At 43.5% G+C, this 12,319-nt stretch overlaps 1 protein-coding gene across 2 annotated transcripts in view; it reads left to right on the plus strand.

Moving 5' to 3' along the window:
• The window catches only part of tbx20 (T-box transcription factor 20), a gene marked incomplete at both ends in the record, with an annotated part of 14,132 nt that extends 14,023 nt beyond the window's left edge, over nucleotides 1–109 (plus strand). For both annotated transcript variants that reach the window (XM_084336135.1, XM_084336136.1), the window contains one exon: nucleotides 1–109. This exon is cut by the window's left edge and continues 220 nt beyond it. In XM_084336135.1, coding sequence (XP_084192261.1) covers nucleotides 1–109 — 109 coding nt within the window.
• Nucleotides 110–12,319: the final 12,210 nt, after the last annotated feature.

Raw genomic sequence — 12,319 nt, forward strand, 5'->3', positions numbered from 1 at the left:
CTTCCCTTCCTTCCACATGCCCCGCTACCACCACTACTTCCAGCAGGGGCCCTATGCCGCCATCCAGGGACTACGCCACTCCTCCACCGTCATGACCCCCTTCGTATGACTCCGTCCCGGGGCAGACGTGGGCCTGCCTGGCTACCCTCGCTCCAGCCAATGCTCCTCCCCAAATCCAATGGCAACATCTTGAATTTATTTCCTCCATTCTGAAACATTGAACCCCCCCCCCCACCCCCCACCCTCCCCTCCTGTGTTTCTTCTTGGCTTTGTAAATATCTTCACCCAAGGCGCCTGTGGTGACACCATTAAAACGATCTGGAGAGGCTGTGGCATGTGGTGATGACAGCTGTACCGGAGAGAGATAGAGAAAGACGGACGGTGAATCTTGTGATCAGAGGCCTAGCTGAAACACAGACAGGTCCGGAGATCACTCGATACACTGATGACTCTGTACAAAAACACTGGTGACACTTCCAATCTCAATATGAACATTCGTAAGCTCGATCTGAAGACTGAAATACAATGGAAGCAAATAAAGAGATTGTTGTTAGAGGGATTTTGCCCTGACACTGACCAAGAACGGACAGGTGAACTGCATCTCTGAAGGCAGGTGTACATCCTCGTCTCACAGCTCAAATCAGGTGGGACTCTGATGTCCCGGAACAGTCAGATGAGCCTTTGAAGAGGGTAGCCATTTTGGATCAAGTTTAACTGGTTGCTGTATACATGGCCCTACTAACGAAACTTAAAAATGCAACGAGAGCCCTCGGCTCTAATCTTCCACAATCCTATAGCCTAGCGTACGGTGGACCGCAAGACTCCATCTATGTCCCAGTCGAGTTTGTCAAGTTTCTTTGAATTGGGCCGTGAAAAACCATATCAGAGAGATTTACTAACGTATGCCCTGTAGGGGTGGGTGGGGGAGTTCTATCTCTCTTCTCAAAAGCCAGCCATGTGTACAGTGCAAAATGAATCACAATGTTCTGTTGGAAAATAATTACCACAATATAATGACAGAAAGCAATGTATAAAGACACAACACTTATACTTACTCATTAGAATATCTCACTGTAGAGGTGCCACATCGTAGGACACAATATCACAGAACCACAATAACGTTGGGTAACCTTTTTATGTTGAATAACAAAAACCTCAACCTCAAACAGGGGTTTAAGCTTTCGTCATGCTTCAGCAAAGAAGGATCACATCTGAAAAGAAAAGAAAAGAAGAAGACATGGTAAATGGCGCATTTATATAGCGCTTTTATCCAAAGTGTTGTTTGGGATACAGGCGTGTGTACCTACAGTACGTGTGGATCGACTGTCCGTGTGTACCTACAGTACGTGTGTATGTACTGTATGTGTGTAGTGTACCTACAGTACGTGTGTATCTATTGTCTGTGTGTACCTACAGTACGTGTGTACCTACAGTACGCGTGTATCTACTGTCCGTACCTACAGTATGTGTGTACCTAAAGTACATGTTGGGGTGCATACATAGTGTGTGTATAATGAGAGACAAAATACAAGGGTATCAAGTGCAGTGCCATTCCATACAAATACAACTTGTGAGGTCAAACTTGATCAAACTTGAAATTACTCTGAAGCTAAATTATACTTGGTTACAACCTGTGCTCCAACATTGTGAAAATGTTACACTTTGACTTGGTTACTGGGACAACATTGATATATGAAACTCGTTACAATGCAAACCCATTAAGGAATACGGGTGTCTAGTTGTTTTGTTCTATGACCCCTTGCATATGATAGCAGTTAATTTCCATTGGTCTGTGGTCTTCACGATGAGCGTGCCATACAACTTGTATTTTATACTGTGCTTGTACAAATGTACTGAACTTTACTTTCCATTACTGTAAATGCCAAACACTTTATCAAAGTGATTATTTCCGTTTGAACAATACGCACATTTTCGACTTGCCATTGGAAATAATAAGATGTTTTTTTTCATCATCTGTTTTTGTTGTGTTTTCATTTTCCTGTATGTAATCCCAACATGACATCTAACAAGATTTTGTTTTTGATGATTTCTAAGTGCAATATATTTATTTGGCTCTCTGAAAATAATGTGTAATGTACTATGCCGCATAAAAAAAAAAAAAAAAATAAAAGAATATTTGTAAACCTTGAGAAATATATATCACCACCCCAAAAACTGTGAGTTATTTTCTTTTATTTCCAATTATTCCAATTACTTTGTCATAAGATTAAGGAAGTAATGCAGTATCATTTAAATGTACACACACACATTTGCTACACTAAAAACATTCAGCAAATTAACTTAATTAGCATTTTAGAATAATTCTCCATTTGACTATAGTTAAAAGAATTGCTGCATTGAGCTGCTATCATGCATTTTACATATTTTGATTAGAATCACTTGAAGCACATTTTAGGATCATCAGAGTAATACAAATTATCATAATAACTAAACACCCTCTAATTTAGGTTTATCTGTGTTTAAAACAGCTACAGAATCTCCATGGTTTCGCTGACATGATGAGTGACATTGGGCACACAAACTAATCCTATAGCACCGCCTAGTGGTAGACCTATTTAAAACTATACTGCCATTATACCACATCTTCAACAGCGGAAAGATGCCAGTAGACTCGTCATCAGCGCAGAGTTATATAGGCCTTTTCATGGTGGCCATTTTCAAAACACAATTGTAATTATAATAACATTAATTATGGTCTTGTTTCATTTAGGTGTGACACAGCCATGGCAGGGAGACACATATACCAGAGCCCTGCCTCACCTAAATGGAACAGACTGTAATTAATCACCTTAATTTCACCCTGCGATGACATGTCAAAATGGCTGCTGGGAAAAGGGCCTATATAGCAACCTTGGAGTCAGGACCCCTGATATGAAAATGACATCCCCCGAAAAATCCGTAATCAAATTAAAGGACTATAATATGCAATTGTCATTTTCACATGAAAACGCATGCCAAAAACCTTTGGACTTTGCAGAATCAACTCAGTGCAACTGAATTCAGACAGGATGTGTAACTAGTACATATGAACACACAATGTGTTTTAAATATTATTCTATATTAAATATGCATCTATGAGCGCATCATGCTTGTGAAATAACGGTGTCATAATACACGTTTCACGACACATAATAGAATGATGTCCTGCTGAGACAGGTGGGCACGCTGTGACCTCATCTTCATACATCCGAGTGGTAATTAGGATGATAGATGGGTATCCTGCCCAGAGAAAAAAGGCTCTATAGGCCTATACACGACTGGCTTCTTATGAATGCTTTATGTCTGTTATTTTGCAAGCATAATTCATTCATAGGTCAATAATGGATGTGTTCTGAATGTCCAGTTAATAATCTTCTGACCTCATGGCGTCAGCAGCCAAAGCCAAAAAGATTCAAAATAAATAAATAAATAAATAAATAAATAAATAAATAAATAAATAAATAAATAAATAAATAAATAAATAAATAAATAAATAAATAAATAAATACAAGTTGGCGTCTTACGGCTGAGACGTCTTCCACTTAGGACAAATTCTGGTGTTTGAGCCTGAGGGGGTGTAAGATGGAAATCAGATGAAAAGTTGAGTGATGGCAAGAAACATTTTCTTATTTTTTTCAATAACAAACACAGATGTTGCGTGGTTAGAGGCCATACCCTGAAACGACATGCTGCTTATCATTTGTAGATCTGTTAAGACGCCTCTGATTGGGTCTGTGGGACCCCTTTTCAATGTTTACAAAAAGAGAAATGATACAATACATTTATTTTTTCCTGAGACTCGTTGACCATGGCAAATCTTGTGAAAAGAACACATTTTCATTGAGTGCACACTGTGCATCCCGCTTGTCACTGTGCATCCCGCTTGTCACTGTGCATCCCCCTTGTCACTGTGCACCCCCTTGTCACTGTGCATCCCCCTTGTCACTGTGCATCCCCCTTGTCACTGTGCATCCCGCTTGTCACTGCATGTGCATCCCGCTTGTCACTGTGCATCCCCCTTGTCACTGTGCATCCCGCTTGTCACTGTGCATCCCGCTTGTCACTGTGCATCCCCCTTGTCACTGTGCATCCCCCTTGTCACTGTGCATCCCGCTTGTCACTGTGCATCCCTCTTGTCACTGTGCATCCCCCTTGTCACTGTGCATCCCCCTTGTCACTGTGCATCCCCCTTGTCACTGTGCATCCCCCTTGTCACTGTGCATCCCCCTTGTCACTGTGCATCCCCCTTGTCACTGTGCATCCCGCTTGTCACTGTGCATCCCCCTTGTCACTGTGCATCCCCCTTGTCACTGTGCATCCCCCTTGTCACTGTGCACCCCCCTTGTCACTGCATGTGCATCCCCCTTGTCACTGTGCATCCCGCTTGTCACTGCATGTGCATCCCGCTTGTCACTGTGCATCCCCCTTGTCACTGTGCATCCCCCTTGTCACTGCATGTGCATCCCCCTTGTCACTGTGCATCCCCCTTGTCACTGCATGTGCATCCCCCTTGTCACTGTGCATCCCCCTTGTCACTGTGCATCCCCCTTGTCACTGCATGTGCATCCCCCTTGTCACTGCATGTGCATCCCCCTTGTCACTGCATGTGCATCCCCCTTGTCACTGCATGTGCATCCCCCTTGTCACTGTGCATCCCCCTTGTCACTGCATGTGCATCCCCCTTGTCACTGTGCATCCCCCTTGTCACTGTGCATCCCCCTTGTCACTGTGCATCCCTCTTGTTTGAGGTGCAAATTAAAAATGAAATAATTGCCGAAGTGAATGAGGTCAAGTACCTAGGAATCATATTAGACAAAAAAAAAATACAATTTGATAAACACGTACATTATGTATGTAAGAAGGTCAAGCCTAATTTAAATGGTTTTCTTTTTATTAGAAGGGATCTGTCAACTAAAGCTGCTCAACTTTATAAACATGCTATGATTCTTTCCCATTTGTCTTACTGTATCACATCATGGTCACACACCTCACAAACCATACTAAAACCCAAAACTATAATATACAAACAGGCTATAAAAATCATGGACCAGTGCAATGGCATCACTGCAGTGTTTTGAGTAAGCATAATCTTTTCACGTTTAAAGATTTTGTAATTTTCTGTAATATTTTAATAGTTTAAAAAAAATTCACAATCATGTCTCATTTATTTTCTGGACTGGTGGTTAGACGTAGCTCTAGCAGAGCAAACACACAAGCTTCCAATAATGGTGAATGTACTGTTCCCATGTGCAAGAGAGTCTGGACAGTCTGCTTTCTCCGTTGAAGGGGCAAACGTATGGAACTCTCTGCCCACTGGCTTAAAACTGGAGTCCCATGCCAACGTCTTCAACAGACTCAAAGTATGGCTGAAATCAGCAGTGCTCACATATGTAGACGCAGACTGATTTTGTTGTTTTGATCATGGACTCTTTTTCTGGTAACTATTTGTTTTGATTTGTGATTTAAATTCTGTATTATACTTATTATATTTAGAAAAGCCTCAATGGACTGGTGTTGAAAACTAGCACTCGTGCTATAAACACAAAACCTTACTTGGTTCCAAGAAGAGGGTCTTGTGTATTATTGGGTTTAATAGGACATTATTGTAAATTGGAGGGGGTTGCGTTAGAACATTTACAGGGGCCAGTTTCAAATTGCAGTCTCTCGTAGGTGCTCTTTGAGAGCGGTTTTGAAGGAGGGTAGGGATTCACATTCCTTTACAGCTGTGGGTAGGGCGTTCCACATTGATGTGGCATAATTGCAAAACGTGTTTAGTCCCTTGTTTGAGCCGAATCTGGGTTGAACATGATTTGTGGAGCTCCCTCTGGTGTTGTGGTCGTGGTATTCACTGACCTTTGAGAAGTATTTTGACATGTACATGGGTACCTTAGTCGTGTAGTGTATCTTGTAGACCAGGCCCATTGCAAGTTGCTGTACTCTGTCGTCTACTCTAAGCCATCCTATAGGTTGTCAAAGTGGGCAGGGGTGAGGTGGGTTCTAGGAGTAAGGTCAAGCAGTAGTCTGACCAGTTTGTTTTGAGATGTTTGTAATTTTGTTTTTAGCGCCTTTGAGGTGCTTTGGTACCATGAGGTGCAAGCATAGTCGTAGTACCCTTGAATGAGTGCTCCTGCCAGAGTCTTCAAGGTATTCTTGTTTACCAGAGAGGAGATCCGGTACAAGAATCGAGTTCGTTGGTTGACTTTTTTTATTACATTGGATGCCATTTTGTCACAGGAAAGATTTGCTTTAAACAATAATGTACAATATTATATAGTGCAAAGCAGAAATGGGATGAGGTACAATTTAGGTACAATTTACAGTAAGGTGTACGAGTTGTAGTGCAATCCTTCATCAATAAATATAAAGTGTGGGGAGTGGGTGCTACAGTGTGTTTGTTTAAAGTGAGTGTGTGCTATAAAGTGTGGGGAGTGGGTGCTACAGTGTGTTTGTTTAAAGTGAGTGTGTGCGTGTGGATGTGTGTGCTATGTGCGTTTGATGGTTGTTGTTGTGTAGTGTTCATTGTTCGTTAAGCAGCCTGATGGCCTGGGGATGGAAGCTTCTTCTGAGTCTTTCTGTGCTCGCCTTGAGACTCCGGTATCGCTTGCCTGACCGCAGCAGTTCAAAGAGGCAGTTGTTCGGGTGACTGGAGTCTTTAATGATTCTCTTAGCCTTGCCCCTGCACCGCTTGTTGTAAATGTTCTGGAGGGTGGGGTGCCCCCCTCCGATTGTGCGTTCGGCTGAACGTGTCACTCTTTGTAGTCTGCTTCGGTCTTGTGCAGTGCTATTCCCAAACCAGGAGGTGATGTTGCCAGGGCTGGGCAGGGCTGAGTCGTCCGCGAACAGGAACAAGTTGCAGTCACAAGCTGACGACATGTCATTTGCATAAATTAGGAACAGTAGCGGTCCTAGTATGCTTCCTTGTGGAACACCACAGCTCACTGGGAGGGGGGGGGATAGGGTACCGTTTACCTCCACCATCTGTTCTCTCACCTCCAGATAGGATTGAATCCAGCTCACTGACTATCAAAACCAATTGCTTTTAGCTTGTCAATCAGAATGGAGTGATTGACAGTGTCGAAGGCCTTTTGTAGGTCCAGCATGACCATGCCGCAGTATTTGCCCGCGTCCACCTCTTGTTTGATGTGGTCGTTCAAATAGAAAAGGCATGTATCAGTGGAGTGGGATGTTCTGAAGCCAGATTGGAATTCGTAGATTAGATTTTTTTCCGCAAGGTACTTTTCGACCTGTTCGTATACTATTTTTTCCATGACTTTCGAGATGGAGGTAAGGATAGAAACAGGGCGGTAGTTGCCTGGGTTTAATTTGCTTCCCTTTTTGTGCAGGGGTGTTACTCTCGCAATTTTGAAGTCTTTGGGTACGTGTCCCTGTTTTATGGACACTCCACAATTGTTAGTAAGCATGAACAACTCTCTTCTCAATCCAAAACCTAGAGTGCTAAAAGTCAAACTTGAGATGTCATCAGGTATAAAGTCTGGAGCTGCTCGGGCGGCTGGGTGGTGTAGCGGAGATTGTGCTCGTCACCAATGCAAGAGACTCCGGTATCGAATCCCAGTCTCAGCATTGCCTTCGGCTTGGGCCGGACGTCGTACTGGCTCATTTGGCAGAGTCAGCGGGTGGAAGTCGATGGGTGGGGATTGGACGTTGTGGACAACGACCCCTACAGGTCGGTTGGGAGACGCCTGCACAGCAGAGACAGGAAGTGGCGAGGGTAGTGTGAGCCTCCCATGCGTTACACCTCGCCAATGAGAGTCCGCGCTGGCAGGCGAAAAGATGTGACAGGCTGCCTCCTCGTGTGCCGGAGGGAACACGTGATGCAAGGCTTCTATCCTCTCTACAACCGACCAGTGGGGGGCATAGTCGAGCAACGTTCAAGACAGGGGAGGGGAGAATTGGATACACGAAATTAGGATGGGAGAAAAATAGAAAATAAGGAGAAAAAGTGGATAAAAAAAAGTATGGAGCTGCTCCATAGACAACAATTTGGGTTAGGGTTACTGTTGTGGGGCGGCTTTGGCTCAGGGGTAGAGCGGGTCGTCCAATGATCGAAGGGTTGGTGGTTCGAATCCCGCTCAAGCCCATGCCCATCCCATTGCCGTTGTGTCCTTGGGCAAGACACTTAACCGACTTGCCTCGTATGAATGTGTATACATGTGAATGAATGTTGGTCGGAGGGGCCGTAGGCGATGATTATTCGCCACGCTTCCGTGAGTCTGCCGCAGGGCAGCTCTGGCTGCAATTGTAGCTTACCACCACTGGTATGACTGTGTATGAACGATTAATGGACTCTGTAAGCGCTCTGGGGTCACTGGGGTGTCATGAAGAGCGCTATATAAATCCAATCCATTATTATTATTATTATTATTATTAGGGTTACTGTTAGGTACTGTTCCAAGTATATGGGTATATTTTCTGTTTCAGAATTGCGAGCACTGCTATAGAACAACGCCCAATTTTGGTATATAAATACAAACAAGCCCATTCATTGTTGCCTTTCAAGTTTAAATAAAGGTCAATGGAACAGCTCCAGACTTAATACCTGATGACATCACACATCTGACTCTTACTTCTCTGGCTTCTGGCTTTGGGAGAGAGTAGCTCATGTTTACAAATACCGATTAAACTTTTCTAAGACACAGGAATAACATATTGGAATTCATAATTTGGGTGGTGTTCCCCTTTAACACCCTCTTCTAGATCAATAGGACTACAACATGTTCCAACATTTTTATAATTTATTTACAACTGACCCCATGAAACTATTTACTCCACCTTTCCATACACAAAAACATTTTATATATTGAATAACAATTTGTATACATGAGGGTTTTTTTCCTCCACCAAATAAACTCAATAAAATACTGAAAATGGACTAGCAGCATATCTACACCTTTACCCTCATTGAGAATGTAAGGATCTATGAATATGCAAATTGGAAACAAGCACCCATTGATATTGACCAGGAATTCCAAGTTGGCAGCTTATATTCTTTCAAGACATGTCAGACTCAGTACCTACTCAGCTTTGTGTGTCTGCTGAAGCTAAAGGTGTCAAGTGAACATATATTGGACCATGATAGGTTCAATGTATTGGTGACATCACACACGATTTCAGGGAAGTACAGGGAAGCTCTCCCTCTCCAGGGGAATAATGTGAAAAAGGTGCTCTGGTGACAAGTTCTGCACAAATAACAATCTGTATAGTCCAACTCATGCCCCCAAGAGAATAAACCTAACGTAGCATCGATGACATGTCTTACAAAATATTAAATAAAAAGGGAACCATTTGTGATAGGGATAAGCTTTCAGTAGAATCTAAAACTGGAGAGTATATGCTTTATGATGTTATGTTTTGTAATAGTGTTGTTACAACACACAGGGCTGATGTAAGGCGTGCTTGGACAGTAAGCAACATTCTGTCCTGTGTAGTAAATAAGGCTGACCCCTATTAGTCGAATAGTCGACTAATCGGTCGAAAGGAGCCGTAGTCGACTGCCAACCTCTTAGAAGTGTGGCTAACGCTAATGGCACGCATACTAGAGGCCAACTGCCTAAGAAAACAGGCACAGAGGCACTGAAAGAGGATTTCACCCATCTAATGAACACACTAGACTAGACAAATATCAAGATGTATCCATCAGTGGACCAATTGCATGCTTTTGCAGAGGACAACAAGCCTTCAGTCGACTCCTTCAGACATTAACACTTTCCCCACCAATCACGTTGTACGACGTGTTTCAAGTTCATGCGAATTCTGCCAATCCACGGCGTACGACGTTATTGAGATCATATTTCATATTTTCGCCATGGTATTCATATTTCCCTCACGCAGCCTGGTCTGATGCTGTGTGAGCCGGCACAACTCTGCAACGCTTCAATACTGCCCCCTGGTGGATGATCGGCGAGTTGCCAAACCGGAAATGGCCGGTTGGATATCGGTGCGTCTCCTAAATCCGTCCGGCCACTCGCATATCATCGCGGGACTCTAGCCACACACCGTGGATATGGATCGCTGCCATAACTCAATAATCGACATGATTTGGGCGTGTATTAGTATTATACAAACCGGAAATGGATCTACTTGATCCCCATCAAATAACTGGGGTCTTTTTTCTCCAGTCTCATCGCCCAACGTCATTTTCAGGGTGAGTGTTTATTATTATCTGTTACATCCCAATGTATATATTCCCCAGTGTGTGTCTCCATGTGTGTGTGTTCTCCATTTTGTTTGTTTCCTCCCTCCAGCCATTGTTCCCTTCACCATTGGTCAATTCTTCCATTATTGCAATACAGCACCGATTGGTGGATGGCTTCAGACTCCAACACTCAATCCACACCACCCAATCATGGATCACCCCACACCTGTTAAAACATGGCTTCTCACTTCAGTCTTTCTCTCTCTCTGGCATGAGGCTAGGCTTGTTGTGATTTTGGTAAACCTGTAACTTTGACAGCATTGCATTTCGTTTATTGGCCTTTGGTGCTTAGTAGTAATTTCCTTGTGTGTGTATGGCCGCAGAGAGAGCATTGTTAAGTTATAGTTTGTTTTTGTATATATTCTGCTTTTGTTTCTGTATAATTAATGTGTTTTTCTCTCTTTCTCAGGAAGCACAGATGGGGTGAGCTGCCATTTCCTTTGGACATTGTTTTCTCCTGTTTTGGTTAGGTAAGAGTAGTTTAGGTAATGTAATCTCTTTTACCATAGATTAGATTGTGTTTATTTGGAGTATAGTGGTGTTTGTTTGTTGTTTTGGCCTGGGCTCACCCCTGAGCTACATGTGCTTCCTTTGCCTCTATTCAATAAATATCATTGTTGTTTACAAACCTGGTCCATCTTTTCTGTCAACCAACTGTTATGTTACAGCCCTTTACCCTTAGACTCACAGGGGTCGTAACATAAATGGGGGCTCATCCGGGATTTTGTAACCCGTGTTCGATTGTTGGTTGATGGATTTGGTGAACTGTGTTTGTTTACACTTGTATAGTTATTAATTACTTTGTGTAAAAATGGCATTTGTGTAAGAAAAATAATGGCAGTTAGTACTTTTGATCTGGGGAAATTCTTGAGCAATCCTACTTGGGAAGCGCTAGATAGCTGCCGCAAGGCAGACTTAGTGGAGATTGCCACACATTTCAAACTCTCGGTTCAACAAAAGCATCTTAAGCAGGATATCAGGTGTCTTGTGGTAGATAAGCTGTTGGAGCAGGGGACGCTTGTTTTACCTGCGGTCTCTGATGAACATGCAAGTCCTCCTGGTGAACTTACAGACGCACCGCCTTCTGAGGAGCAAGCCCATGGTGCTGAAAAGGCAGGTGTGAACGTCACATTGCCACATTTTCACTTGACCTCTCCTGTGTCAACTGGGTCTCGAGAAGGGGCCCAGGTCAAGGTTAGAATAGCCCGTCTCCAGATGGAGGCTCAGGAGAAGGCACAAGCACGTGAGGCGGAGTATCGGCTTCGTAAAATGGAGCTTGAGGCGGAAAATGAAAGGGCTATTAACATCCGTAGGTTGGAGCTTGAGGTGGAAAAAGAGCTCAGACTGCGGGAGTTGGAGCTGGGAGACCAAAGGGGTGGATCCAACTCTGCTACACCGACTCCTCCACAAGGCCCGGGTATGTCCTCCTCCACTGCTTATTCATCACACACTTTTGATATAAGTAAACACATTGCTTTGGTGCCTCCGTTCCGAGAGACCGAAGTTGATACTTATTTTAATGTGTTTGAGCGTATTGCTGCTTCATTGCGCTGGCCAAGAGAGGTCTGGCCTTTGTTGCTTCAATGCAAATTGACTGGTAAAGCCCAAGAGGTTTGTTCAACACTTTCCCTAGAAGATAGTCTATTGTATGATACTGTGAAGGCTGCCATCCTTCATGCATATGAGCTTGTGCCCGAAGCTTATAGGCAGAGGTTTCGCAGTCACAAGAGAGCTGTCAACCAGACCTTTGTAGAGTTTGCTAGAGAGAAGGGAACTCTCTTTGATAAATGGTGTGCAGCAAGCAAGGCCTCAGATCTTAACTCTCTCAGAGAACTCATTCTATTAGAAGAGTTTAAGAATCGTTTGCCAGAGCGTATTGTAATTTACCTGAGTGAGCAGAAAGTGTCCACTCTGCAGCAAGCTGCTGTATTAGCTGATGAGTTTGCGCTAACCCATAAAACTGTGTTTGTAGATAGGCGTGACTCGTTTCCCCCCCATGATTTCTCTCAGAGACCTTCTGTCCCCAACCATTCAGAATTCACACACCCCCGACCAAAAATGTCACCTCCACGCTCAAAAGATGGGCGGACATGTTACTACTGTCAT

The sequence above is a fragment of the Notolepis coatsorum genome, assembly GCF_963971535.1.
Source record: "Notolepis coatsorum genome assembly, chromosome: 19".
NCBI lineage: Eukaryota > Metazoa > Chordata > Actinopteri > Aulopiformes > Paralepididae > Notolepis > Notolepis coatsorum.